At 41.5% G+C, this 26,279-nt stretch overlaps 1 protein-coding gene across 2 annotated transcripts in view; it reads left to right on the plus strand.

Moving 5' to 3' along the window:
• The first annotated feature begins 3,209 nt into the window (after positions 1-3,209).
• LOC311052378 (NACHT, LRR and PYD domains-containing protein 3-like) overlaps positions 3,210-26,279 on the plus strand; it is a 70,484-nt gene continuing 47,414 nt past the window's right edge. The window contains exons 1-5 of one of the 2 annotated variants that reach the window (XM_084067309.1): positions 3,210-3,283; positions 22,404-22,486; positions 23,122-23,167; positions 23,377-23,619; positions 24,067-24,111. In XM_084067309.1, the coding sequence (XP_083923435.1) occupies positions 22,484-22,486; positions 23,122-23,167; positions 23,377-23,619; positions 24,067-24,111 (337 nt within the window). In that variant the 5' untranslated portion in view covers positions 3,210-3,283; positions 22,404-22,483. Of the gene's footprint in view, positions 3,284-22,350; positions 22,487-23,121; positions 23,168-23,376; positions 23,620-24,066; positions 24,112-26,279 lie in introns of those variants that run through there. The other variant, XM_084067310.1, reaches the window with a different exon arrangement.

Raw genomic sequence — 26,279 nt, forward strand, 5'->3', positions numbered from 1 at the left:
TCACCAGAGATATATTGATCATATCGAGTAGGGATGAACCAACCGGGGTCAGGACCTCTTTAAGCAATCTAGTTGGGACTGGATCCAAGAGACAGGTCGTTGGTTTGGAAGATGTGATCATTAAAGTGAATTCGGAGAGCTCGACCGGGGAGAAACTGTCCAAATATACACTGTGTCGTACAGCCACTTCTGGGGATATTACGTCAGAGGGCGGTCCGGTAGGGGCTGAGAGTAGTAGGTTATCAATACTATCTCTGATAGTATTGATTTTACCATTGAAAAAAATCATGAAATCATTGCTGTTAAGGGATATAGGAATACGCGGATCAGTAGAGTCATGACTTTTTGTCAATTTGGCTAGAGTGTCAAAAAGGAACCTATGGTTGTTTTTGTTTTCCTCTATTAGAGAAGAATAATAGGTGGCTCTGGCATTGCAGAGAGCCTTCCTATATATTTTAAGGCTGTTCTGCCAGGCTATACAGGATTTTTTCTGTTTGGTTGAAAGCCATATCCTTTCAAGCTTACGTGACGTTCGCTTGAGATTTTTAGTTCCAGAGTTATACCATGGGGCTAGCCTCTGTTGCTTTATTACCCTCTTTCTTAAAGGAGCAACAGAGTCAAGCGTTGTCTGAAGGGAGCCTGTGACATTATCAACAAGGTGATCGACCTGAGAGGGGCTATAAGTATAGAGATCTTCAATTGTGTTGGAATATACTGAGTTGATGGCTGATGGTATTGCTTCCTTAAATTTGCCCACAGCAGTATCAGATAGATTTCTACCAAATACATTTTTGTCCAATGGTGAGTAATCAATTAATGTAAAATCAAAAGTTATTAAATAGTGGTCGGAGAGGTTCTCATTATATGGGAAGACTATGAGATGTTCAATTTCAATACCATAGACCAAAACAAGGTCGAGGGTATGGTTGAACTTGTGAGTAGGTTTATCTACACACTGAGAGAAACCGATAGACTCAGTTAATGTAATAAACGCTTTACTGAGGCTATCGGTTACTACATCCACGTGGATATTCATGTCGGCAGCCAAAATGATTCTATCAGAGTCTAGGACTAGGCGTGATAGAAACTCTGAGAATTCAGATAGAAATTCAGTGTAGGCCCCAGGAGGGCGATACACTGTAACAAATAATAGAGGCTGTAGTGATTTCCAGCTTGGGTGCGAAAGAGTGAGAACCAGACTTTCAAACGTTTTGTAAGTCAGCCTGGGTCTGGGGCTGATTATTAGGCTTGAGTTGAATATGGCTGCAACTCCACCTCCAATCTGGCCGGTGTCTCGGGGAATATGAGCATTTGTGTGACTTGGTGGGGTGGCTGTATTTAGAGAGACGTATTCTTGCTCACCCAGCCATGTTTCGGTAAGACAAAGTAGATCAAGATGGTTGTCTGATATGATTTCATTTACCAATACACCTTTATAGCGTAGAGATCTAATGTTCAGGAGTCCACATTTAATAATTTTGTTTTGTGGCACTACTGCATTAATTTTGATTTGTGCCAGGTTTTTATGCACAGCTCCACGAACCCTTGGTTTCACATGCCTAGGGGGTCGAGTAGTTTCAATTGTTCTGATTTGTAGGGTAGGTGGCTGCTCTGGTGGAAGCACAGAGGAGTGTGTAGGACTGCAACTCTGCTTCCTGGTCCCAACTCTGGGTGGTCATAGTTTATTGATAAACTCGTCTATATTTCTAGAGATGAGCGCCGCACCATCCCAAGTTGGATGTATGCGGTCTCTCCCCATCAGACCAGTTTTCCCCTCGAAAGTTTGCCAATGATTTATAAAGCCCACGTTATTATCTGGACACCACCTTGATAACCAGCGGTTGAATGAAGACATACGGCTGTACATCTCATCCCCAATCATATTTGGCAGGGGACCAGAGAAACGGAGTCCGACATTGTCTTTGCGTATGTGCACACAGACTCAATATTTATCTTTGTGATCTCTGATCTCTTACGTCGTGTGTCATTGCCACCGCAGTGGATTACAATTGTATCATAACGTTTATGTTTAATTTTAGCCAGCATTTTTAAATCTGATTCGATGTCGCCCGCTCTGGCCCCGGGGATGCATTTGACTATGGTCCCTGGTGTCACTAACTTCACGTTTCTCATTATAGAACTACCAATAACCAGAGTTGTATTCTCAGTGACATGCGGAGGGGGCGTGTCACAGAGTGGGGCTGACGTCTCACTGCTAAACTCAACGGGTGTAGCAGCGAGAGGGGAAAATCTGTTTGAAACGTGAAGTGGTTGGTGTCCCGTGTGCTTTTGTTTATTTCTACGCTTACGACCAGGAGCAGTCACCCAGCCGTCTTGGGTCGTAGGGTGCGTGTGGGGACTATGATCAGTCACGGTCGGTGACCGTGGCTGGTAATGTCCCCCTGTTCCCTGTTGCACGGGAGCAGAGGCTAGGCTAAAGTGAGCACCACTAGACATGGTTTCCTCTAGCCGCCAGAGCATCTCCTCTAGCGCTGCAAATACACTGCACTTGACACAAACATCCGTACATCCAATAAAGGCGTCGGAGCTGTAACTATGCATGAGACATACAGCACAGGAGCGAGGATGAGAGCGAGACGGGAACCCGGGGGGGAAGGAGAGAGAAGCCATCGCCCAGCAGCCCAAAATAGCCGCTAAGCTAAAGCTAAAGCTAGGCTAACTGTGAAGCCAACAGCCAACGGCAAAGTTAGTCCTTTAGCTAGACAGTCAGCCCAAGCAGCGATAAAGTCGCCACACAGTAGAGAGATAGGGTAGTAGTTAGCAGTGATAGTGTGTGTTCAAATCATAACAATACAATAATATCAACGTTAGCGTCTTGCGCAGCTAAACGATGTACGTCTCGCTAGCGTCGCAGACAGTATACTAAAGGGGAAAATGGAGAAAATGGAGAAAACTAAAGGAGAAAATGGAAAATATATTAATACATATGAACAACTAAAAGGCAACACTATTCCCTGACACACACACACACACACACACACACACACACACACACACACACACAGACAGACAGACAGACAGACAGACAGACAGACAGACAGACAGACAGAGAGAGAGAGCTACATGAGCAAGGATCATGTGATCTGAAAGTTTTAGTTCCTGTTTTATTGTCTTTTGAAAGAACAGTTGTAATTTTCCACTTCAGTGTCTCCTGTTCTAGTGTACAGATATACATGGTAAAATACAAACATCAGCCTGGACAGTGTGAAGAAGATGGACCTGGACAGTATCTTTGATAAATAACAGACCATACACAGATCAGGTTATACATCAGTTATTTATTCATTTGAAGTACTACTGAGTATTTTTACTCAATTTAGGTACTCTTAAGTATTGTTACTCAATGTATTTACTTGAAAGTATTTTTAATCACTTTATTAACTTTAAAGTATTTTTTACTCATTTTTACAACTTTTAGGTATTTTTACTGTTTTTATCAACTTTTAAGTATTTTTTTATAGAGAGAGAGAGAGAGAGAGAGAGAGAGAGAGAGAGAGAGAGAGAGAGAGAGAGAGAGAGAGAGAGAGAGAGAGGATCATGTGATCTGAAAGTTTTAGTTCCTGTTTTATCGTCTTTTGAAAGAACAGTTGTAATTTTCCACTTCAGTGTCTCCTGTTCTAGTGTACTAGTAGTGTACAGATATACATGGTGATCTGTTTTTATCAACTTTTAAGTATTTTTACTCTTTTTTTCAACTTTTAAGTATTTTTACTCTTTGTTTAAACTTTTATGTATTTTCACTCATTTTGAGTACTTTTAAGTATTTATACTCAATTTAAGTACTCTGAAGTATTTTTACTCAAGGTATTTACTTTTAAATATTTGTACTCACTTTATTTACTTTTAATTTTTACTCACATTGTAGATCGGTCGTTTTAGTGTGTGTGTGTGTGTGTGTGTGTGGTTGTGTGTGTGTGTGTGTGTGTGTGTGTGTGTGTGTGTGTGTATGGCGCTCGTTCCGTGCCACGTCAAACCTTGACACGTCACATGAACGTGTGATTTTTTTAAATGTGTGCGTGCGTGCGTGTGTGCGTGCGTTCTGCGCATACACTACACGAAAGCAAGCGTGGCGTGTTGCATCAGCGTGTGAACGTGTCGTGTAATGTGACTTGTTTTTTTTTATGCGTGCGTGCGTGCGTGCGTGTGTGCGTGCGTTCAGCGCAGAAAGCAGGCGTGATTATATGTGGCCTGCTGCACCGCATCATGTGAACGCCTGATTATGTGGCTTGCTGCATCGCGTTGTGTGATCCTGTAGCCTAAAAAATATAAAATTATTATCACATGCATGTATCCAGGTTAGTGGCATTGATACAATTTAGATATTAATATTTGTTTCTAAATACCCCGCATTAAATTAACTAAATAGCCTAATAATAATAAATAAGTATGTAAAAAACACTCAATTAAGTATTTCATGTTATCTTTAACAATTGCAGATGTATTCATTGATAGTCATGTTGTGTGAAATGCAACTTAGATGAAGTCTGCACCAAGTGAGGCTTGAACCTGTGACTTTGAGGTTGTGAGACATACACTTAAGCGGGAAGCTATTAAACCAACAGACAAACCTCTGAAAAAAGAGATCACTTTGGTCATACAGTTTCACGCAAATAGCTGAAAAATCCTGGGTTTAAGTGTTTTTCAAACTGCTCAAGATTGCGGACAATCTAAGGGCGGTGCTTACTGGTCAACGTAATAGATGTGTTCCTCATTAGTCAAGGCACATGTGTAAGCAGGTCTAATGGCTGTCGGCCAAACGAGGCATGACTTTTGCCTGTTTAAAGTTTGCATTTTCAAAAAATTGCTATAGCGCCCCCGTTTGACCAATTGGAGTAAGATTGGTTTCAGTGATATTTGGAATGGCCCTTTACATTTCTGCAAAGTTTCAAAGAATGGTAAGTCTGCATGTATGTGTTAGGGGCAGATGAATAATTGTCATAAAACTGCAATATTCATTGGCTCATTAAAGCTTCATTTTTTCACTTATGGAAAATCCGCTGCAAACGTTTGTCGGCATAGGTCCAAAGTTCATGTGTACATTGTTTCGTGCAGATTGCTCAAAAATCCCAGGAGGAGATAGGTTTTAACTGCTTTTTACTGCTTTTCATATAATTCGAAATGGTGGGAGATCTAAAGGTCAGAGGTCAAAAGTCAAACAGTGAAAGTTGTTAGGCATGAGGAGACGCATGTGTGCATCGAAGTTTCATGGCTGTAGGCCAAACAGGGCATCAGTTGTACCTGTTCAAAGTTGGCATTTTCAACTGAGTGCTATAGCGCCACCTTTTGACGAAAGATTGTGATATTTATTTTTTGATCGTTTTTCATGACCATCTATCATATGGCCGAGTTTCATAAAAAGCGTATGCACGGTTCAGCCAGAACTGGCAAAAACGGCAGAAGAAGAAATGGAATACTGCCAATAACAAAACGGGTCCATGCTGGAAGCCTGGCCCCGTAAATATTGTTTCGCCATTGTAAGCTATATCTTTATCTATATCTATATCTATATCAGCTGCAGCTCCGCCAGAGCAATATTACTGAAGTTTGTTCGGTATCGTTTGTTCCCATTATTATGGGGCCAGGCTTCCAGCATGGACCCATATTGTTATTCGCATTATTCCGTTTCTTCTTCTGCCACTTTTGGCAGTTCTGGCTGAACCGTGCAGTCGCTTTTTATGAAACTCGGCCATATGATAGATGGTCATGAAAAACGATCAAGAAATAATTCTCACAATCTTTCGTCAAAAGGTGGCGCTATAGCACTCAATTGAAAAATGCCAACTTTGAACAGGTACAACTCATGCCCTATTTGACCTACAGCCATGAAACTTCGACGCACACATGCGTCTCCTCATGCTGAACAACTTTCACCCTCTGACTTTTGACCTCTGACCTTTAGATCTCCCTCCATTTTGAATTATATGAAAAACAGTTAAAACCTATCTCCTCCTGGGATTTTTGAGTAATCTGCACGAAACTTTTTACACATGAACTTTGGACCTATACCAAAAAACGTTTGCAAAATATCTTCCATAAGTGAAAAAATGAAGCTTTAATGAGCCAATGAATATTGCAGTTTTATGACAATTATTCATCTGCCCCTAACTCATACATGCAGACTTACCATTCTTTGAAACTTTGCAGAAATGTAAAGGGCCATTCCAAATATCACTGAAACCAATCTTACTCCAATTGGTCAAACGGGGGCGCTATAGCAATTTTTTGAAAATTGAAACTTTAAACAGGCAAAAGTCATGCCTCGTTTGGCCGACAGCCATTAGACCTGCTTACACATGTGCCTTGACTAATGAGGAACACATCTATCACGTTGACCAGTAAGCACCGCCCTTAGATTGTCCGCAATCTTGAGCAGTTTGAAAAACACTTAAACCCAGGATTTTTCAGCTATTTGCGTGAAACTGTATCATCTGTGTGATCTCCTTTCACAGGTTCTTGTCTGTTGGTGGCTTCTCGCTTAAATGTGTGCCCCACAACCTGAAGGTCACCAGTTCAAGCCTCACTTGGTGCAGACTTCATCTAAGTTGCATTTCACACAACATGACTATCAATGAATACATCTGCAATTGTTAAAGATAACATGAAATACTTAATTGAGTGTTTTTTACATACAGCTGATCTACAATCTCACAACTTTTCAGATAGCAATGAGAGTATGTTTTTTCAATGTATAACATACTTCATTGTGAAAATAGCCGATGTACAATCTGACAACTTTTAATGGTTTGTGAGCTTGTAGATCGGCTACTTTTACTAGTTTTGGTTCTGAGGAGATGTACAATTTTGAACAGTTTGAAAAACACTTAAAGCCAGGATTTTTCAGCTATTTGCGTGAAACTGTATCATCTGTGTGATCTCCTTTTTCACAGTTCCCTGTCTGTTGGTCCAATGGTGTCTCCCTTAAATAAGTGCCTCACAATCTCAAGGTCGCCAGTTCAAGCCTCACTTGATGTAGACTTCATTTAAGTTGAATTGCAAACAACATGACTGTATCAATGAATACATGTGTAAATGTTAAAGATAACCTGAAATGCTCATTTGAGAGTACGTTTTTTCAATGTATGACATATTCATTCTGAAATTAGCCGATCTACAATCTCAAAACTTTTCAGATAGCAACGTGTTTCTGAGCTTGTAGATCGGCTGCTTTCACTGTTTTCGGTTGCGAGGATATATACAATTTCTCTATTTGTAAATGGTTTGTGAACGAGTGGTCTTAGTGTTGGCTTGGTTCATGACAGAATGCAAGAGTTTATGATCTTCAACAGACAACATCAGCCTGGACAAAGCTATAGCAATATAGGTAGTGTTGCAGCTACCTAAGAGTGCCTCATGACCGCAAGGTTGCCGGTTCAAGCCTCACTTGATGCAGACTCATTTAAGTTGAATTGCAAAAAACATGACTCAATCTATTCCGTTTCCATGGCTCTCTCTCTCTCTCTTCAATCTATTCCGTTTCCATGTCTTTCTCTTCAATCTATTCCGTTTCCATGTCTCTCTCTGTCGCTTCAATCTGTTCCGTTTCTATCTTCAATCGATTCCGTTTCCATGTCTCTGTCTCTTCAATCTATTCCGTCTCTCTCTCTCTCTCTCTCTCTCTCTCTCTCTCTCTCTCTCTCTCTCTCTCTCTCTCTCTCTCTCTCTCTCTGAGGGTCGGCCATAGCTGAGTGGCTAGGGAGCCAGAGGCTCTGGTTGACCTGGTTGATGAAATTTGTCCCTGAGCAAGACTCTTAACCCCTAATTGCTCACAGGCCCTCATTGGAAACAAGACCGCAAGGACTTTCATGAACTGACCTGTTAAAGGAATTATCATTTCTCTTTCTCTCTCCTGGCCCCATATTATCGCTGCTTGCAGCTATATTTTATGTTATGTTATGGCCTCATTAATTCGAAAATGCGTCTTTTATTTATTCGGACAGCAGTCGTATTTTGCGGAAATTCGCTGGCGACTGCTAGACCTTTGACCAATCAAAATGCGTTTATGTATTCATTATGTATTCATCCCATCCAACTCCTGTTGAAGATGAGCGCATTGGTGCTCAAAGTGGGGTCCGGGGACACCCCTGGGGGGCAGTGATGCGCGGGTCAGGTTTTTTTCATAACCCGCCCCGCCACGGAGCACAACAAAACAATATATAAATCAATATAGAGAGAGAGAGAGAGAGAGAGAGAGAGAGAGAGAGAGAGAGAGAGAGAGAGAGACCCCCTCGCCTACTTAAAGTAGGCTACCAAAAGTAGTAGGCTACTCGCAGAATGTCCCATTTCACAAGTTTTCTGTGTGACATAATACAAATATTTTGAAAATATTTTCGAATGGTCGAAATGTAGTATGATACAGACTTGGGCTGGATATAGACCAATTGACAGTGGTGTGCAGTAACTAGGCTACATTTAGCTGAAGGACCGCCTGCCGCTCCAAGCCGCTCCGGCTGGGGCCGCAAACCAGATTTTGGCTGAATTAACTCGCTTTGCGACTGGAGCCCCTCTCTCTCGCAGTGGTGTAAAGTAACAAGTACATTTACTCAAGTACTGTAGGCCTACTTAAGTACAATCTTGAGGTAATTTTTACTTTACTGGAGTATTTCCAATTTTCAATACTTTTACTCCTACTCCACTACATCTTAGAGGCAAATATTGTACTTTTTAGCCTACTCCACTATAATCATTTGAAAACTTTAGTTAGTAGCCTACTTTCTATATCTTGGTTATTATCACAAAACACACTTCAGCCCTAGCCATGGTTCACATGACGCTTGTATACAAGCGTCATGGTGCCATGTCCCCCTGGTTTATAGCGGTGTTCGATTTTTGTTACATTGCCAACTCTCACATGTACATAAACGTTCAGATTTGATTTTTTTTAACCCCTCCGAGCCATGGATGTTACAAGGCGATCCGGACCACGATAAGTAGCCGTATCTCCCGTATTGTTCAATAAAAAGCATTTTAATCCGAGCCATTTTCTCCAAATTTTCTCCGATACTTTCAACCATGCGACACTAATGGTTGGGAGGTGTATTGCACTCTGATACATTACAAAAAAAAAAAAAAAAGGCTGGCGATGGGATTAAAATGCTTTTTATTTAACAATACGGGAGATACGGGTACTTATTGCGGTCCGGATCGCCCTGTAACATCCGTGGCTCAGGGGTAAGCACTTTATATTTCAAATCTGAACGTTTGTGTACATGTGAGAGTTGGCAATGTAAAAACTGGGGGGACATGGCACCATGACTGTCATGGTATGACAGTCATGTTTCAGGGCTATCTTCAGCCCTATATACATTTCGGCCATTTGAAAATAGCCGATCTACAAGCTCACAATGCATGGCGATTCGACGCATTGTGGAGTGATTGATGCAACTTCTTGGATTTCTGCGATTAATTGTATAGCCTAAACAAAGCGAGACACGAGACTATACATACATCCCCTGCCAGCCTGCCCCCTGATCAAGAACTGTGGCTTTAGTTTTAGATTGTTGGAAAAGCCACTATATTAGTTAAACTCAAATGACTAAAGAACACTCTGTGATCAATCACCACGGGACGATCATTTCATTGTGGATTATCCTATACTTCAATATGGCTTGGAATTTGCAACAGCAATGGTATTGAACTGAACATGAACTTGGACCTGGACTGCTTTCGAGATTGATTGATTGAGAGGGCCGTGACACACACTCTCTCTCTCTCTCTCTCGCTCTCTCTCTCGCTCTCTCTCTCTCTCTCTCTCCCCCCTCTCTCTCCCCCCTCTCTCTCCCTCTCTCTCTCTCTATCTTTCTCTCTCTCCCCCCCTCTCTCTCTCTCTTCCCCCTCTCTCTCTCTCTATCTTTCTCTCTCTCCCCCCCTCTCTCTGTCTCTTCCCCTCTCTCTCTCTCGTCTTTTTTTTGTTGCGGGCAGGAGCCGCGTTCATGTCCAGTGACCCTCCGCTTGTAGATCTGCTGATTTTTAGATTTTATTTGAAAACTTGTGAAATGGGCAGCCTACTTCTTGCCTACTTTTGGTACTTTAAGTACATTTTCATAATTCCCCTAGACTGTGTTTTTATGAACCAAATTAAGTTGCAGTCGCAGACATGTTTGAATTGGATCGGACTTGGTAGGCTAATCACCGGTCAGTTATGCCATATTTTGCACCCAAGTTTATATGAGGGGGGATAATGTGGAGATTGTGGACACCGCTGGTCGCAAGTTTTCCCACATTTGGATTATCAATAGATCATCCATGATCCATCCATTGAAGTAATAAATACTGCGGGCCAAGTTGTTCAATCACAATCTCCAATCGGAACCTCTCCCTCCGCTACAGTATATTGCAGAGGGAGATGTTCCACATTGGGCTACACAAACCAAACGTGGCCTGCACTTGCACTCAGGGGTTGTGGAGATGAAAGCTCCCTTGTCCTGTAGCTTTTCATTATAGGCTATAATTATTTATAATTGTGTCAACCTGAGGTGCTGGGGAGGCCGCCGTGCGCAATGACAGTTATATGCCCACAGCACTTCATGGTTTGCCCATGTGGTCCTTGTCTCTTTGACTGACCAATAAACCCCAAATGATGGACTTCTGATCAAAGTTTCACACAAGTTTTAAAGATGAATACAGTTATTAGCTTCTATATGGGGACAAAAAGCATCATAGAATAAATGCAAGCCTTTAATTGAGCCTGGATCTGCGCACAAACTCATTCATGAGGTAGGCCTATGATGAGAGATGATCTTTATTATTCGTATTAAAGTGGACTTTATATAGAACGTGTCACACGCACGCACGGTGCTGTGAAACAACAATATTCACGTGTGATTTTGTGCAGCCCTCATTGCCTGCCTCCTGTAGTCGCGTGACCCAAAAAATAATGCGTGCGTTGATGCGTGCGTTCGCTAAAAACGCATAAACTAAGTGTTAACGTGTAACCCGCGTAGGGCACGGGGGAAGGGTACGCGGGGAGGCATGCGTTAATCCGACAGACCTTTTCTCCGACTATGTGGCATCCGCGTGCAGTTAGGGTTAGGGTGCGGGTTTGGTTCGGGTTTACTGTTTAATGTCGGAGCACTGCGCTGTCGGACTAACGTATTGCACCCGGGTACGCGTGCACGCATGCACGTCCCATCGCGTCGCATACCCATTGTGAGTCAATGGGAAAATAATAACAAGTTCACACGGTACAGTGCAGAGCAATAAAAAAATCACGCGTTCATGTGGCGCGTCAAGGTTTGACGTGGCACGGAACGAGCGCCATAGTATGTATGTATGTGTGTGTGTGTGTGTGTGTGTGTGTGTGTGTGTGTGTGTGTGTGTGTGTGTGTGTGTGTGTGCGTGCACACGTGCGGGCCAGTCTGTGTGTGTGTGTGTGTGTGTGTGTGTGTGTGTGTGTGTGTGTGTGTGTGTGTGTGTGTGTGTGTGCATGTCTTGAAGTGGCGCATGTGTTGCATCTTTGCCGTCCGCAAACATACGGACGGACGGACGGACGGACACACAGACACGGTCAAATGTAGAGCGGCTGGCACCGCTAAAAAAACTTGGACATGCATGGGTGTATGACCCTGTTGATTCACCATTCCATCTAATGATGAGCTAAGGAGTTAAATAGAGATCATGATTTCCAAAGTGGAATACATAACACTCACAGAAACACAAAACTCAGTGTTGAAAAATAAAAGGCTTAAATTGTCCGTGTTGCTCCAGCGTTCATCTCTTCAGCATCTATTGTCCCTACCCTTGTGACGCAAAGGACTGGCTGTTTAAGGCTGAGGCGCAACAGTAGAATCCCTTTGTTCTTGTGTATTGTTATTATTATTATTCACTATCAGCTGTGTGACTACATTTAATTTATAGATGAGTGATAGACTGTAGGATTGTAAAAAGCAGCTTTTATTTTATATCAGTGTTTGCCCTGACAGGGTGGAGTCTGTGTCACTGCTCTCATAAATATGTATTAGCTCATTTGTGGTGCCATGTGACTGTACCTGTACATATATTAGTTTATGTATGAGGTCGGTGCCTAGAGCCAATCAAATAGGGCTCATTCAATGTGATAGAATGCAAGGTCAGCCTCTACACACTACACAAAAATCACACCCTGTGTGAAGGAAGCGGTGCCTTTGGGGCGGGGCTTAACTCATTGCAGTTCGTCCCTATTGGTGGTCTGAGTCCACTTACCAAATTTGTACTTGGTAGCATGCTGCAAACTGGAATAATGGCTGTTTAAAGCCCAGCCAATGGGCAGACAGAGGGGGCGGGGCTTAAGTAATTGCAGTTTGTCCCTATTGGTGGTTTTAGTCCATGTACAAAATTTGTACTCCGTAGCATGCTGCGAACTTGAGTTATGGCTGTTTCAAGGCCAGCCAATAGGAAGACAGAGGGGGCGGGGCTTCAGCAATTCATGCTCGTCCCTATTGGTGGTCTAAGTCCACATACCAAATTTGGACTTGGTGGCATGCTGCAAACTGGAGTTATAGCTGTTTAAAATCCCGTGCTCATACGGGCGGACGGACATAACATACGCTGGGGGTCCCTGGACCCCTTGTTGATAACCAGTGGCACGTGTGGCCAATGAGAGGAGAGATGGCATAGGCAATCTCCAAGTCCGTGTGTGTGTGTGTGTGTGTGTGTGTGTGTGTGTGCGTGTGTTTGTATGTGTTGCTTCTTTGCCGTGCTCATCCCGGGCTCATACGGACGGACACACAGACACACAGACAGACACACAGACACACAGACAGACACACAGACACACAGACACGGATGTAGAGCGGTTGGCACCGCTAAAAATGGTGCTAAATAATCACAATAATTTGAGATAATCACAATTATTTTGTCATAATTGCTTCCATGTAAATAAATCTGTTCATACCTTTTCAAATATTTTATAAAAAATAGTGAAAATAGCCGCATTGCAATCCTAAGATTGTAGATCGGCTACTTCCACTATTGATAAAAAATGAAAGTATGAACATGTCAGTCATTTTGTTGTCTATTTAAGTTATTTGTCACTAGACCATACCCGGTCGACGCATCCGTGGGGGGATATGCGCACATGATCTGGCAACCCGGGAGGCGACATTGTTTGACACATAAACGCTAATAAGAAGCTGAGATTTGATGAAATTGAAAAACGGGCTTCACAGTTAAGTTCAGATGGTAATGGTCAATGGCTGTGTGCAAAATCAGAGCAATTGGTCCAGCCACTGAGGAGAACCGGGTAGTGACACCACTACAGACAGACACCACTACAGACAGACAGACAGACAGAGGTTACTAGAATTATAGTAGGATAGTAGGATATCTGCTCTGTGGAATTTGTGTTTACGAAGCCTAAAAGTTAGTTCACAAATGTGTGTGACAATGTAACGTCAAGTAACATTTCATGAAGGTGACAGTCCATCACAGCTCTTGTCTGGATTGTGGAGCCACACAGTGAGATGGGTTTCAGTGCCAGCAGGACTGATGCACTGAACTTGAACTTTGTCCTGAAGTGAGCTGAGGAGAGCTCTGCTAGACTCTGCAGTGTGCTACTGTGCAGCAAACACCTCCTATACAAAGCCCACGTGAGTTTATCTTAAGGTTAAACACCACAACAACAGGCTAACACTTTAATCTGTCAAAAACTGTCTTTGATCATGTATTAAGTAGGGGTGATGTTTTCACTGACTCCTGTTGTCACTGACTTTCACTTTCACAGTATTTATAATCATTATGAAAAATCGCTCAACAGCTAGATATATAAAAAATACCATCATAGGTTTCAGCACATGTTTTTCCATGTCAGTTTTGATTATCTGAGCCTTTATTGACCACTAGTATAGTCATGTTTAAGGGTGTGTGAGTGGCTTGATGTTTTTGCCGGAACTATACCCCAACCTTCACCTCCTCATATTGTTTTCCTCATTCATACATCCCCCGAACACATTCAATGTCTTTATGGCTGTACAGTATGGTGTAGAAATTACAATTACATGATATTATGCATAGAAAATTATATATTTAAATCAAATGGTGTGTGTAACACAGAATAACATGTTAGTGTTGACACAAAATGAATGTGTTAAATGTGTTAAAAAAGCTTCAATATGAATATCAATTGCGTTTCATTGCGTTTCTTTGAAGTTTTGAAATTAAAAGCACATAAAGCACTTGTTATAATATATAGAACAATGAAATAAAAGTCTGTATTGATATGCCGTGGCAGACCTGTCACTCTTGGTTCTGATATATCACGAAGGCAATTCGCTCCACATCAAAGTCTGCATGCAAACAAGCGTTCGGTTGAGCGCCTGGAGAATTCTGTTTATTACATTCTATCTATCTATAACATTCAGTATATCAACGCTGTGGCAATCAAGGCCTTCTTACTGGAGCAGCTACTGTGCTCCACACTCTATAAAGTAAAGGTTGACGGCCCAAGGTTCCACAATGGACCATCAGTATGTACCACAGATGTGTTAATCTTAACTTCAATATCAATATTAAATTCAACAAATTAATTTTGTTTTAAATTTAATTAAACATTACTGTAACTCACAACTAAATTAATTATCCTAATCATGTGTCAGCCCGGGCCAACCACAAACATGTTTAGAATGTTGGTGGAATTGAATTTCTCTGCCTGTGCTCCTCATGTTAAGAGTGTGTGGTTTGTTTGGTTGAGGAGGGAGTGTATTACTTTGTGTTTGTGGGTTCATTCCAGTTATTGAAAGAGTAGAGGTTCTTTACTGGTTGAATCTTGGTAGTGGTTACAGGAGAGGCACAACAACAACGTTCACTCGCGGGCTTTCAGACATGAATCAATGAGATTCTTGCGCATGCTCTGTGTGTGCTAGCTAGGCATTACTAGTCAACAGATGTACTGATCAACACAGGCAAAAGTAATCGAGTAGGCAAATAGGATTTGCTCATATCATTACATCTCCTTTTCTTAAAATAAAAGTTTTACTTTTATCAAATGAAATGAATAATTGCACTCTGCATTTTAACAGTATTCACAACTCAGTATAACAGTATTCACAACTCACACTCTTAGCTGCTTACAACAAACTTAAAGTCACAGTATTCACAATTCACTGTTTTCTTTTTTTTTTTTTTTTTTTTTTCATCATTCTGCAATAAAGAAATAAATGTTAAATGGTCACAACCAGTCTCTTTGTTGGTTTCACAGTCCTTGTGGACTTTCTGACTGATTGCTGAGGTTGTTCAACAGTCTCTGTTCCTTGACTTGCTGTGGCTGGTCCTTTGAGAAGGTCTCGGCGGTTTCTGCGTAGTACAGCGCCCTCCTCTGTCTGAATGGTGTATGATCTTGGTTGGACCTGGCTCAGAACAGTTCCTTTCTGTGACCATGTGTTTGTTTTGTCTTTGAACCTTATTTGGTCACCAGTGTGTAGTTCAGGTAGGTTCCGTGTTCCTCTGTCATAATAGAACTTCTGCTTTTCTTTCTGTTGTTCTTTGATTATCCTCACTTTCTCCCCTTCTTTTGTTTTGAGCAGGTTCTCTGGGATGGGTAAGTTTGATCTCAGCAGGCGTCCCATGAGGAGTTGGGCTGGAGACATACCACACTCGAGTGGCGTCGTGCGGTATACCAGCAGGCTTTGATAGAAATCAGTTCCACTGTCTGCTGCCTTGTACATCAGTTTTTTCACTGTTTTGACAGAATTTTCCACTAATCCATTGGACTGTGGAAAGTGTGGGCTTGAGGTTGTGTGCTTAAAGTCCCACTCTGTGGCAAAGGTTCTGAACTTCTCATTTGCAAATTGTGGACCGTTGTCCGAAAAAACCTGACTAGCCACACCGTGTCTGGAGAATATGGCTTTCATGCATGTTATCACTGCTTCTGCAGTGGTGGTGTTCAGTCTACAGACCTCTGGATACAGGGAGTAATAGTCTGTGACAACAAGATAATCTTTACCTTGACATGCAAACAGGTCAGCACCCACCTTCTGGTAAGGTCTGTCTGGCGCTTGGTGTGGGTGTAGTGGTTCTGCAGGGTGACTTGCTTGATATTTGAGGCATATTGTGCAGTTTGACACTTCAGTTGTGACATCTTGATTTATTCTAGGCCAGAACATCACTTCACGTGCTCTCTTTTTGCACTTTTCGATTCCCAGATGTCCTTCATGAATCCTTTTGAGCATCTCCTTTCTCAGGCTCTTTGGAATGACAATTTTACTGCCTTTGTAAATAATGTCATCGACCTCAGATAGCTCAGCCCTGTAGTTCCAGTACTCTGCTGTTTCTGGTGAGCAGTTTTGTTTCACGTTGGGCCATCCATCTCTGATGATTTGACTCAATTGTTTCAGTGTTTCATCCTTTTTAGTCTCAGTCCGTATGAGCTCCATTTTCGCATCTGCTACTGGCAGTGCACTTGTGATCATGTGTACGTAGGTATCCACATCTTCATCGAGTTTAGTGTTTGCACGCTCCTTAGGGTCAACAGCTCTGGATAGTGTGTCAGCTGTATACATCAGCTTACCTGGGGTGTATGCAACGTTTAGTGAGTAGCGTTGCAGCCTGATCATCATTCGTTGTATGCGGAGTGGACAGTCATTTAGTGGCTTTTGGAACAACGTAATCAAGGGCTTGTGATCAGTCTCCACACTGATTACTTGTCCTGACACAAACTGATGGAATCTCTCGCAGGCATACGTGATGCTGAGCAGCTCTTTCTCTATCTGTGCATATCGCGTTTCCGGGTCTGTCATAGAACGTGATGCATATGCTACAGGTTGCCAGTCCTCATATTTTTGTAGTAGAACTGCACCGAGCCCACTCTGTGATGCATCAGATGATATTTTGATAGGTTTGTCTGGGTCATAGAACCTCAGGACCGGTTCCTCTGTGAGCAGCTTCTTCAGTTCAGTCCATGACTTTTCATGCTCATGATTCCACTGCCATTCTATGTTCTTTTCAGTTAGTTGTCTCAGTGGGGCCATTTTTTCTGACAGGTTGGGTATGAATTTTCCCATGTATGTGATCATCCCATTAAATCTTTGCACATCTTTTTTGCATTGTGGCCTTGGCATGTTTTCGATAGCAGACACCTTACGTGGGTCTGGTCTGACACCTTCACTGCTGTCTCCCACGAATGTCAACTCTGTCACACCCAGCTGACATTTCTCTTTATTCAGCCTCAGGTTTGCTTTCTTTGTTGCTGCTAGCACAGCTTTCAGTCTCTCATCATGCTCAGCTCTGGTGGCACCCCATATAATGATGTCATCCATTGAGGTATCAACTCCTTCTACATGCTCATAGATCATGTTGATTGTTTTGTGATACACTTCAGGAGCTGAAGCAATACCAAATGGTAGTCTTAGAAATCTATATCTGCCAAATGGGCTGTTGAACGTGCACAGTTTTGAACTTGGCTCGTCCAGCTTCATCTGCCAAAATCCTGAACACGCATCTAGCTTGCTAAAATATTTTGCATTTGCAAACTGTGCCATGATGTCTTCACGAGTAGGAAGCTTGAAGTGCTCTCTCTTAATAGCTCTGTTCAGATCTCTTGGATCCAGGCATATTCTGAGTTTTCCATTCTTTTTGTCCACTACAACGAGGGAACTCACCCACTCAGTCGGCTCATCTATCTTCTGAATCACTTTCAGGCTCTCCATCTTGTCCAATTCTGCTTTCAGTTGCTTTTGCAGAGCAAATGGGACTTTTCTGCATGGATGTATGACTGGTGGCACACTTTTGTCTACTCTGACAGTGTGTTCTCCTGGCAGGCAGCCTAGACCCTGAAACAGGTCTTTGTACTCCTCCATGAGTTCATCATATATAGTCTCTTTTTTTCTGTCCACGACAAAGACTCTCTTCACCAGGTGTAGTCTCTCACAGGCTGATAATCCTAGTATGGCCTGTACATCCCTGGGTACAATGATAAACGATAGCTTATGCACTTTGTCTTTGTGTGTCACATTGACAATGCATTTTCCTTTCTTTGGTATATCTGCACCTGCATAGGCTGTCACTTTCATGTTTGCTCTATGTATTTTTGGTCTGGGTCTTATTTTCATGAAATCAGTCTCTGACATGACATTCACATTTGCTCCGGTATCCAATTTGAATGGAAGATGTATGTCATTCACTTTCAGTGTAGTGATCCAATCATTTTCTCCTTTTTCATCATCATTTACAGCGTCCACGTAGAATTCCTCCACTTCATCCTCGTCATCGACTGCATCTACCTTGCCTTTCTGTGCTTGGTTCTTGCAGCAACGGGCATAATGGTTGTCTTTATTGCAATCATTGCATTTTTTCCCATATGCAGGACACTGCTTAGGTGGATGTTGTGTACCACATCTAGTACAAGATTTCTGATTGGCCATTTTATTTTTGTATGGTTGTCCTGCCCCTTTTTTCACATCAAAGGTCTTATTTTTGTTGAATCTGTGTGTGTCTTTTTTCACTGCATCTACATTGCAACTAGTGTCACTTAACAGCTCTTTAGCCTGAGATCTCACTGTCTCTGCAGCTCTACACAGTGCTAAGGCTTTCTCCAGGTCCAGATCTGACTCTCTGAGCAGTCTCTCTCTCAGACCATTATCTGTGATGCCACACACAATCCTGTCTTTTATCAGTGATTCTGTCAATCCACCGAACTCACATGTCTTGCCTCTGTTTCTCAGCTCATTCACATACTGATCAATGTTTTCTCCCGTTTTCTGCACACATGTGAAGAATCTGTGCCTTTCAAACGTCACGTTGCGTTTTGGAATGCAATAAGCCTCAAACCTTTCCATTATTTTGGGTAGCTTCATTTTATCCGCCTCAGTAGCAAAGGTGAAGTTATTGTACACTTCTAGTGCTTCATCTCCCACGACATGCAAGAAAACTGATGCTTTCATTTTAGCACTCTTTTCATCAGCTCCAATTGCAGCTAGATACAGTTCAAAACGCTGTTTGAATCTCTTCCAGTTTCAGCCACGTTACCTGTTAGCTGAAGAGCTGCTGGTGGACGTAAAGCTTCCATTCTTGCTCCGTTTACAGTTCTCAAAGGTTAGTAACGTCGTCGTCTTTTTCAGCCGGTTTATTGCATCAGCTTACATTCCTCGAATTCCTCGGATTCCTTTTTCTCCGTGGATTCCGTGTATCGTTCCAATTTTCAAACTCTTCTCTTCCAAGCCAGTTCTGACACCATGTATTACTTTGTGTTTGTGGGTTCATTCAATGAAGACAAGTTATTGAAAGAGTAGAGGTTCTTTACTGGTTGAATCTTGGTAGTGGTTACAGGAGAGGCACAACAACAACGTTCACTCGCGGGCTTTCAGACATGAATCAATGAGATTCTTGCGCATGCTCTGTGTGTGCTAGCTAGGCATTACTAGTCAACAGATGTACTGATCAACACAGGCAAAAGTAATCGAGTAGGCAAATAGGATTTGCTCATATCATTACAGGGAGGAGGTCTGTTTACTGCTCAGTGATCCAATCCTGTGTAGAGCCCACCTACTGTATCCGGTAATTTTGTACACACACAAATAGGCACGCACAAAGGCCTTTTCTGTATCTGGTCTAAACCAGATCTGCGACTTGTAAAGTGAACTGATCCCAGGCAGTCTAGCATTGTTGCGCACACATGTGCACCACAGACATGGACGTTGTGGCTCACGGGTAAACAGAACAGAACACCATAATAAACAGCATGGAATACATTGACAGGAACACACTGGAACAATTTAGAAGCACTTCATAAGAAAACAAACATTTATGTTGATTTAACGCTAGTACTTGTGTTTTCTTTTTGGACATGCGTTTGTGGCAGGTTATATGGACTATTGACAGCAGTTACTTGCTTTCCCCTCTTCTTCCCAACACGGCGTAGCGGCACTGAATCTTTTAACCGAATGCCGTCCCTGGTCATGTTAAATGTAGCAACAATATCATATTCACCGACTATTTACATTAATTTGCATTCGATTGCATAGTTTTTGTCCCAAGTAGCCTACATGTGGTCTAAAATGCATAGAGCTACTGTCCTGGAGGTGGTTTTGATTTCAAATAAAACAGTTTATGTGACATTTCAATAGACTTGTGCTCCTGAAACTGCTCATTACGACTACGATTAAGATTTTGCATTTATTCTCCAGCTTCTGAGTAACAGCTGGTGATATGACACAATAATATCCTCATACTGCATCTACAGTTGACATAGAAACATTTGCACAGAGACCTGCAGAGAGGCAAGTGTTTTTTTTAGCGGTGCCAGCCGCTCTACATTTGACCGTGTGTGTGTGTCCGTCCGTCCGTCCGTATGTTTGAGCACGGCAAAGAAGTAACACACACGCGCACACACACACACACACACACACACACACACACACACACACACACACACACACACACACACACACACACACACACACACACACACACACACATACACAGCCCTCACATCTAGAGTTCTAGCAGCTACACAGCCCTCACATCTATAAGTGCTGGCTGCTACACAGCCCTCATAGCCGATCTACCAGCTCATTTTCCCTATTTTAAAAGGTTTTTCAAATAGTAAAAGATGACCAAAAAGTTTAGGCACAAGGGGTAAGGTGTGCAAGATAGGGCCCTTAGAGTTCTGGCTGCTACACGGCACTATGGTCATTCCAAATAGCGCTGAAACCAATCTTACTCCAATTGGGCAAAGGCTGTAGCAATCATTCAAAAACATGAAATTCTATTTGTGAGTATTTCTTTTCAATGTATGTCATACGTCCTTGTGAAAATAGCCGATCTACAAGCTCACAACCTTTCGTATCGCAAAGCGTTATGAGCTTGTAGATCAGCTATTTTCACAAGTTTGAGTCCCGGGGAGACATCAAATTTCTCTTATGGGTCTCGAGCTACATGGTTGTGAACCACTGATCTAGAGTAGTGTTAGTGAAACAGGGGCTTGGTTCATGACAGAAGGAAAGACTTATGCTCATCAACAGACGGCAACAGTGTGGCCATATAGCTCAAAGAGTACAGTGGCAGCCTGGAACGTCAATGGTTCGATTCCTGTCCTGTTAATTGCATGGTCTTCTTTCACTCAAGTTCAATCTATTGTGTTTCTATGGCTTATTGTGCATTATTGCATATTGCAATATTTGCAAAATATATTATTTTGAAATCCTGCCATTTAGGCCTGTCGAACACCTCTGACATGTGCGTTAAGGACATGTAAGCTGTGAGATGGAAATATGCATTATTTGTCACAGTACATTGTTTGTTTAGTATACTTTTGTGACTGTCTGCTTGTGGTTAATTGTTTTATTGGCTTATATACTTTGCAGACGGAGACTGGAGTTACTGGTTTTATTCAGGGTTAGTGCTAAATGTAGGTTTATTTAGGATGATGTACTTGCAGTGCTCACAGTGTTCGATGTGCGCAGGGGGAAACGTTTTTCCTACAGCACCGCAGACAGCGACTCTGGCAATACCGTCACATAAAACACACTACTATGGCGTTGTTTTCCTAACAACAGATTGCATTGGCTGCCAGGCTTAGCTGATACAGCAATTCTAATAACATAAATCTTTTTAGAATTAAGTGCAGAATTGTCGTGTGCTCAGGTTGCAATGTATTATAAAATAGCCTAAACACAATAGGATTTGCGCACACACAGTGGCCAGCAGGCTATATGGCACAGAGACCCATCAGAACAAATAGGCTATACACTATGGCAAGCCACCAATTATCAAAAGTTCAAAACATATTACAGTTTGGCAGTTGAAAGGCACAGTGGCCTGTCAGAACACAATAGTTACAGTAAACTAAAGCATTAGTAGTTGGCACAGCGGCCAGAACACAATACAGTAGACTATAGCATGGCAGCCCATCAGGACATAAACAGTCTGGCACAGCGCAAAACATGTTGTGTTTAATATACACAACAAGTCGAGAGCAATTTCTTCTTTACAAAACCCAAGCCAGCCAGGGTAATACACATTCCAGTACAATAGAGCTTTTAACCAAATAAATGAGCTATTATCTTTTTACCTTACGATATTCCAAATGTGATCTTGAGCTCTGGGGTGATGGTAATTCCCTCTTGTCAACAACTCGATAGACTCCGGCTATTTACACATTCAGGTGGCGATGTATCAATGCTAGTTGCTTCTGTGCTGTTCTTAATTGATTTGGGCCCACCAAAGAAATCAGACATTTGTTTGTTTCTGTGCCATGTTGTAAACAACCTGTTCACTATGAGGCTTGTGCGCCCCACGCGTAAAATATTTATATGAATAACGAGGTTTTTACTTATTTTCTTTTTTCCATCATTCCTTCGTTCTCAACATCCTTAACCTCCTGGCCGAGGGGGGGCACCACTAGTTCCTAGCCTTTATCACCATTGTTTCTATTTTCTCTCCCTGACAAAGTGGTTTTATTTTTATTTCCATTTCAGACTTGACATGACAGAAAAGACAAGTTGCTGATCTGGTGAAGCAGGGTTGTTGATGGTTGGTGGCTTGATTGAGCAACACAATGGTAAGTTTGAGCGATTTTTCCTACCATACCATACAAGACATAAACAAGGGATAATTGATAGTGAGCCAGCCATTGTTGAGAAATAGCCCGGACAGGGTGATAGACCCTGATGCAAAGCAGAGGGGTCTTTATCACCCAAGAAAACGATGTTATTGATTTGAAAGGATTTAATTACGTACAGTATGAAAGTAGTTATTAGTAGTTATTATTAGATTATGCCAGGCGTATACAGTGTCACACTGTCGGCTCGCAAAACTGGTAGTTAGTGTCAATCAAATATGAATCAATGTTCTGGTACTACATTGTCTATTTCTCTCCTCAAACATTTTCATAATCATTCTTCAGTGTACTGTTTAGCAGTAAATTGCATTGTGTTTATTTACTTGGCGCCACCATGTTGGATATGGCAAAAACAAATCACCATGGGCTGATATGAACCAGTAGCTCAGGCTCTGTCCATAGCAGTGGTTTGTTATTGATAGCAGCGGTCATTATTTAAAAATAACAGACCACTGAATTCAGTAATTGACCAAGCATTTAAGCATTTAACCAGTGTAATAACATTGCTTAATAGCGTTCAGTGATGATATGATTTAATAAAATGACTCTTATGTACAACACTTTGTGTACAACAGGATGCTGGTGTCGACTTGACTTCAGAAAAAATGGATGAAGCAAAAGGTGAGTTTTTTTTGTCAGTAATATAGTTCAATGCTTGACTAACCATTGAGTAAGGTGTTTACTTGTGCTACCTTTGAGTGTATATCCTTAATGTCTTATGTATGTGGGGATGTAGAGATGCAGAGCTTTATTTTTCATTGATATAATGATGTAATTTTCTCTGATAAATGTAATGCCAATTAACCTCTCTATTTTTCTGTTGCAAACAGCACGTGTTGTGAAACAGCACAGGGCAGATTTTATTCAAAAGGTTGTCACAGTGATGCCTATAGTAGACAGTTTAGGAATCATGGTCCATCCTGAGCTGTATACTGGGATTCGAGCAGAGAAGACGAGGCAGGACCAAATGAGGAATCTGTATACAACTGTGCTAGATCCAGGGGGAACACGCGTCAAAGCAGCATTTTACGATGCCCTTAAACAACACCAACCCCACATGTTGGATAGTTGTGGTAAGATCAAATGTCAATTGATTTTTTTTCCCACTTAGCTTTTTTAAATTATTTTCCTACAGCAGTTGTCACTTTAGTTTAAAAGAACAAGGGCCAACACACGCAACAACATTATCATAGGGTGGATGTGTTTCTTTGCATTACTATACAGTAGACCTATAATCCATCATGTCAATATTTCTAAACAACATAGCCTACTGTACATTATAATGTAAATGTACATACAAAGTATTGTCATGAGAGAAAACTAATCCAGAATAGCTCGTTCTGGAGTCATGTTTCAATATGGTCTGGTCAACTGTTCCAGGGGCCAACATGCATTTGTTACCAAATAAATGTGGTATTTCTACTGGAAAGATATGAATGTCATTCTATACAAGAATCACATGGAATGAATGTCATGTCAACTCACAGACACAACTTCATAATCCTCCTCTCCTTATGCAGGGCCTGTACTTGCATCAGAAGACTCAGCTAGCAATCAAGCCTCTGGTGAGTTATGAAAGAATCTGGGCAGAGATATTTTACTGATGAGAATGATCTTATACATTGATTGATTTGTTTAACTGCAAATACTTTAGATCAGTGGTTCTCAACCTTTTCAGGCTGCAACCCCCCAAATTAATTATATTTGAACTGGGGACCCGCCCCAAAATAATTAGATATGAACTGGGGACCCCCCAAAATAATCTTATTTGAACTGAGGATGACCCCAAAATAATTATATTTGAACTGGAGACCCCTAAAATAATCATATTTGAACGACCCCCACCCCAACAAGCACTTGAAATTGTAGTAGTCGAGGCATTACATTTAGTTTGACTCGGTTCCAGAGATAAATATTGTGGAAATAGCCGATTTATAAGCTCACAACGCCTCGCCACGCTAATCAACTATTTTCAAACAAATATCTTTCTTATATTGTTTGACAATTTGGCCAATATTTGAACAGTTTTTATAGTATAGTTTGTTGATTACTTTTGATGCAGTAATGTTTTTTTTTTCATTTCATATTGTTTTTTTTAGGTATTAAAAAGGTCTTAACAGTCCTTAAATTGTTACTTTACTGTCATGTAGGGACCCTCCCAAAATCATGTGGGGACCTCCCTGGTGGTCCTGAACCACAGGTTGAGAACCACTGCTCTAGAAAGCAGTATAAGCATGTTTATTCAAATCTTTGACAGGATGGGAGGGAGTAAGAAAATCTATTTATATCTTTAGCATGATGGAGATTTGTAATAGTCTTTATTCACAGCTTTAACAAGATGGAAAGGAATAGATTTAAATGTAATAGATGGAAACAATTTATCTTGCATCGAAGCATCAATTTTAAATTGAACGATCCAACTACACTGCTAAGGGAGGGTGCATTTCTCCTTGCCGACATGTCGCCTTTCCGACGTTGACGAACCCTATACCTAACCCTAACCCTAACCCTAACCGCACGCGGAAGCCACTAGTCGGAGTGGTGAGATGTCGGAATGGAGAGTGAACACCGCTAAGGGAACAGCAACTGTTACTTCTAGTGTGACTTGCATCAATCTAAAAGTGCTTAGCAATGCAAATCATTGATTGTATCAACACATACTAAGAGTTGTTCCTATTATGTTTAAATGTTCACGTAGGGTGTTGCCCTAAAAGAACATATTTACAAATTAAGAACACATCACGAAGCAACATATTATCTTGTAGATCTACTCAGCGTTGCCTAGAAATTACAATAAATCAGTGACCTCTTGATGAGATCATAAACAGTACAGACCTTAAAGGAGCATTTCACCCCTGGAAGAAACTGCAATCACTCAATGGTAATAGTATTTGTAGTAGATAACAGTAGCACAATTTAAAATGTGCACCCTATGGCCAGAAAAATAATGAAATCTGTGTGTTTGACTAGCTTTTGACTGGACTGCTTATTACTACAATGACCATAATGCTTTTGGTGCACTGCCCCTCCTTGTGGCAGGGGAGGTGCGGTGTGGGTGGGATCTCCAACAACAACGTTGAAACAGCATGGCAGTGTTGCCATGTCTGCTTATTATAAGCGGCTTCTTTCTAAAATGTAGTTGATATTTGGGCTTGTATCCAAATGTTTTGATTGTTGTTTAAACCAGTGGTTCTCAAAGATGTTCATGTATTTTTCCACGGACCCCGATCTGAAATTATATTTTGTGCCAGGAAGCCCCAACCAAATATGTGTTGTTAAACGATTAAAAAATACTCCACATTTTGCACTTTTTCCCCCTCAAGATTATTTGGAAAATAGCAGATCTACAAGCTCACAATGGGTAACATCGCAACGTGTTGTGAGCTTGTAGATCGGCATTTTTCAAATATATAATATCCCATGTTAAAGTGCTCTTGGCTTAGTTATCTTCTTTTGGGCTTGTTTTCATAGACCTGGTTTCTTATTTCTTTCACAATATCTGGCAACACTGGAAGTCAGTTTGTTTACCATCTCCACGTTGTATTTGGATTCTTTCACGCTTGCGCTTATGAAACACTACACAGGATTATTATTTCATGTCAACATTCAAGTACAACTATCAGAAGATGTAACTCAGGTAAAGTAATGCGTCACTCTTCAAATTTAACAAAAGGTCCTCGAACAAATGCGCAGTTTGGGCTGTTTTCTGTGTTCTGTTGTGTCTAAAATCTCT

Source organism: Gymnoscopelus microlampas, assembly GCF_963454915.1.
Source record: "Gymnoscopelus microlampas genome assembly, chromosome: 9".
Taxonomy (NCBI): Eukaryota; Metazoa; Chordata; class Actinopteri; order Myctophiformes; family Myctophidae; genus Gymnoscopelus; species Gymnoscopelus microlampas.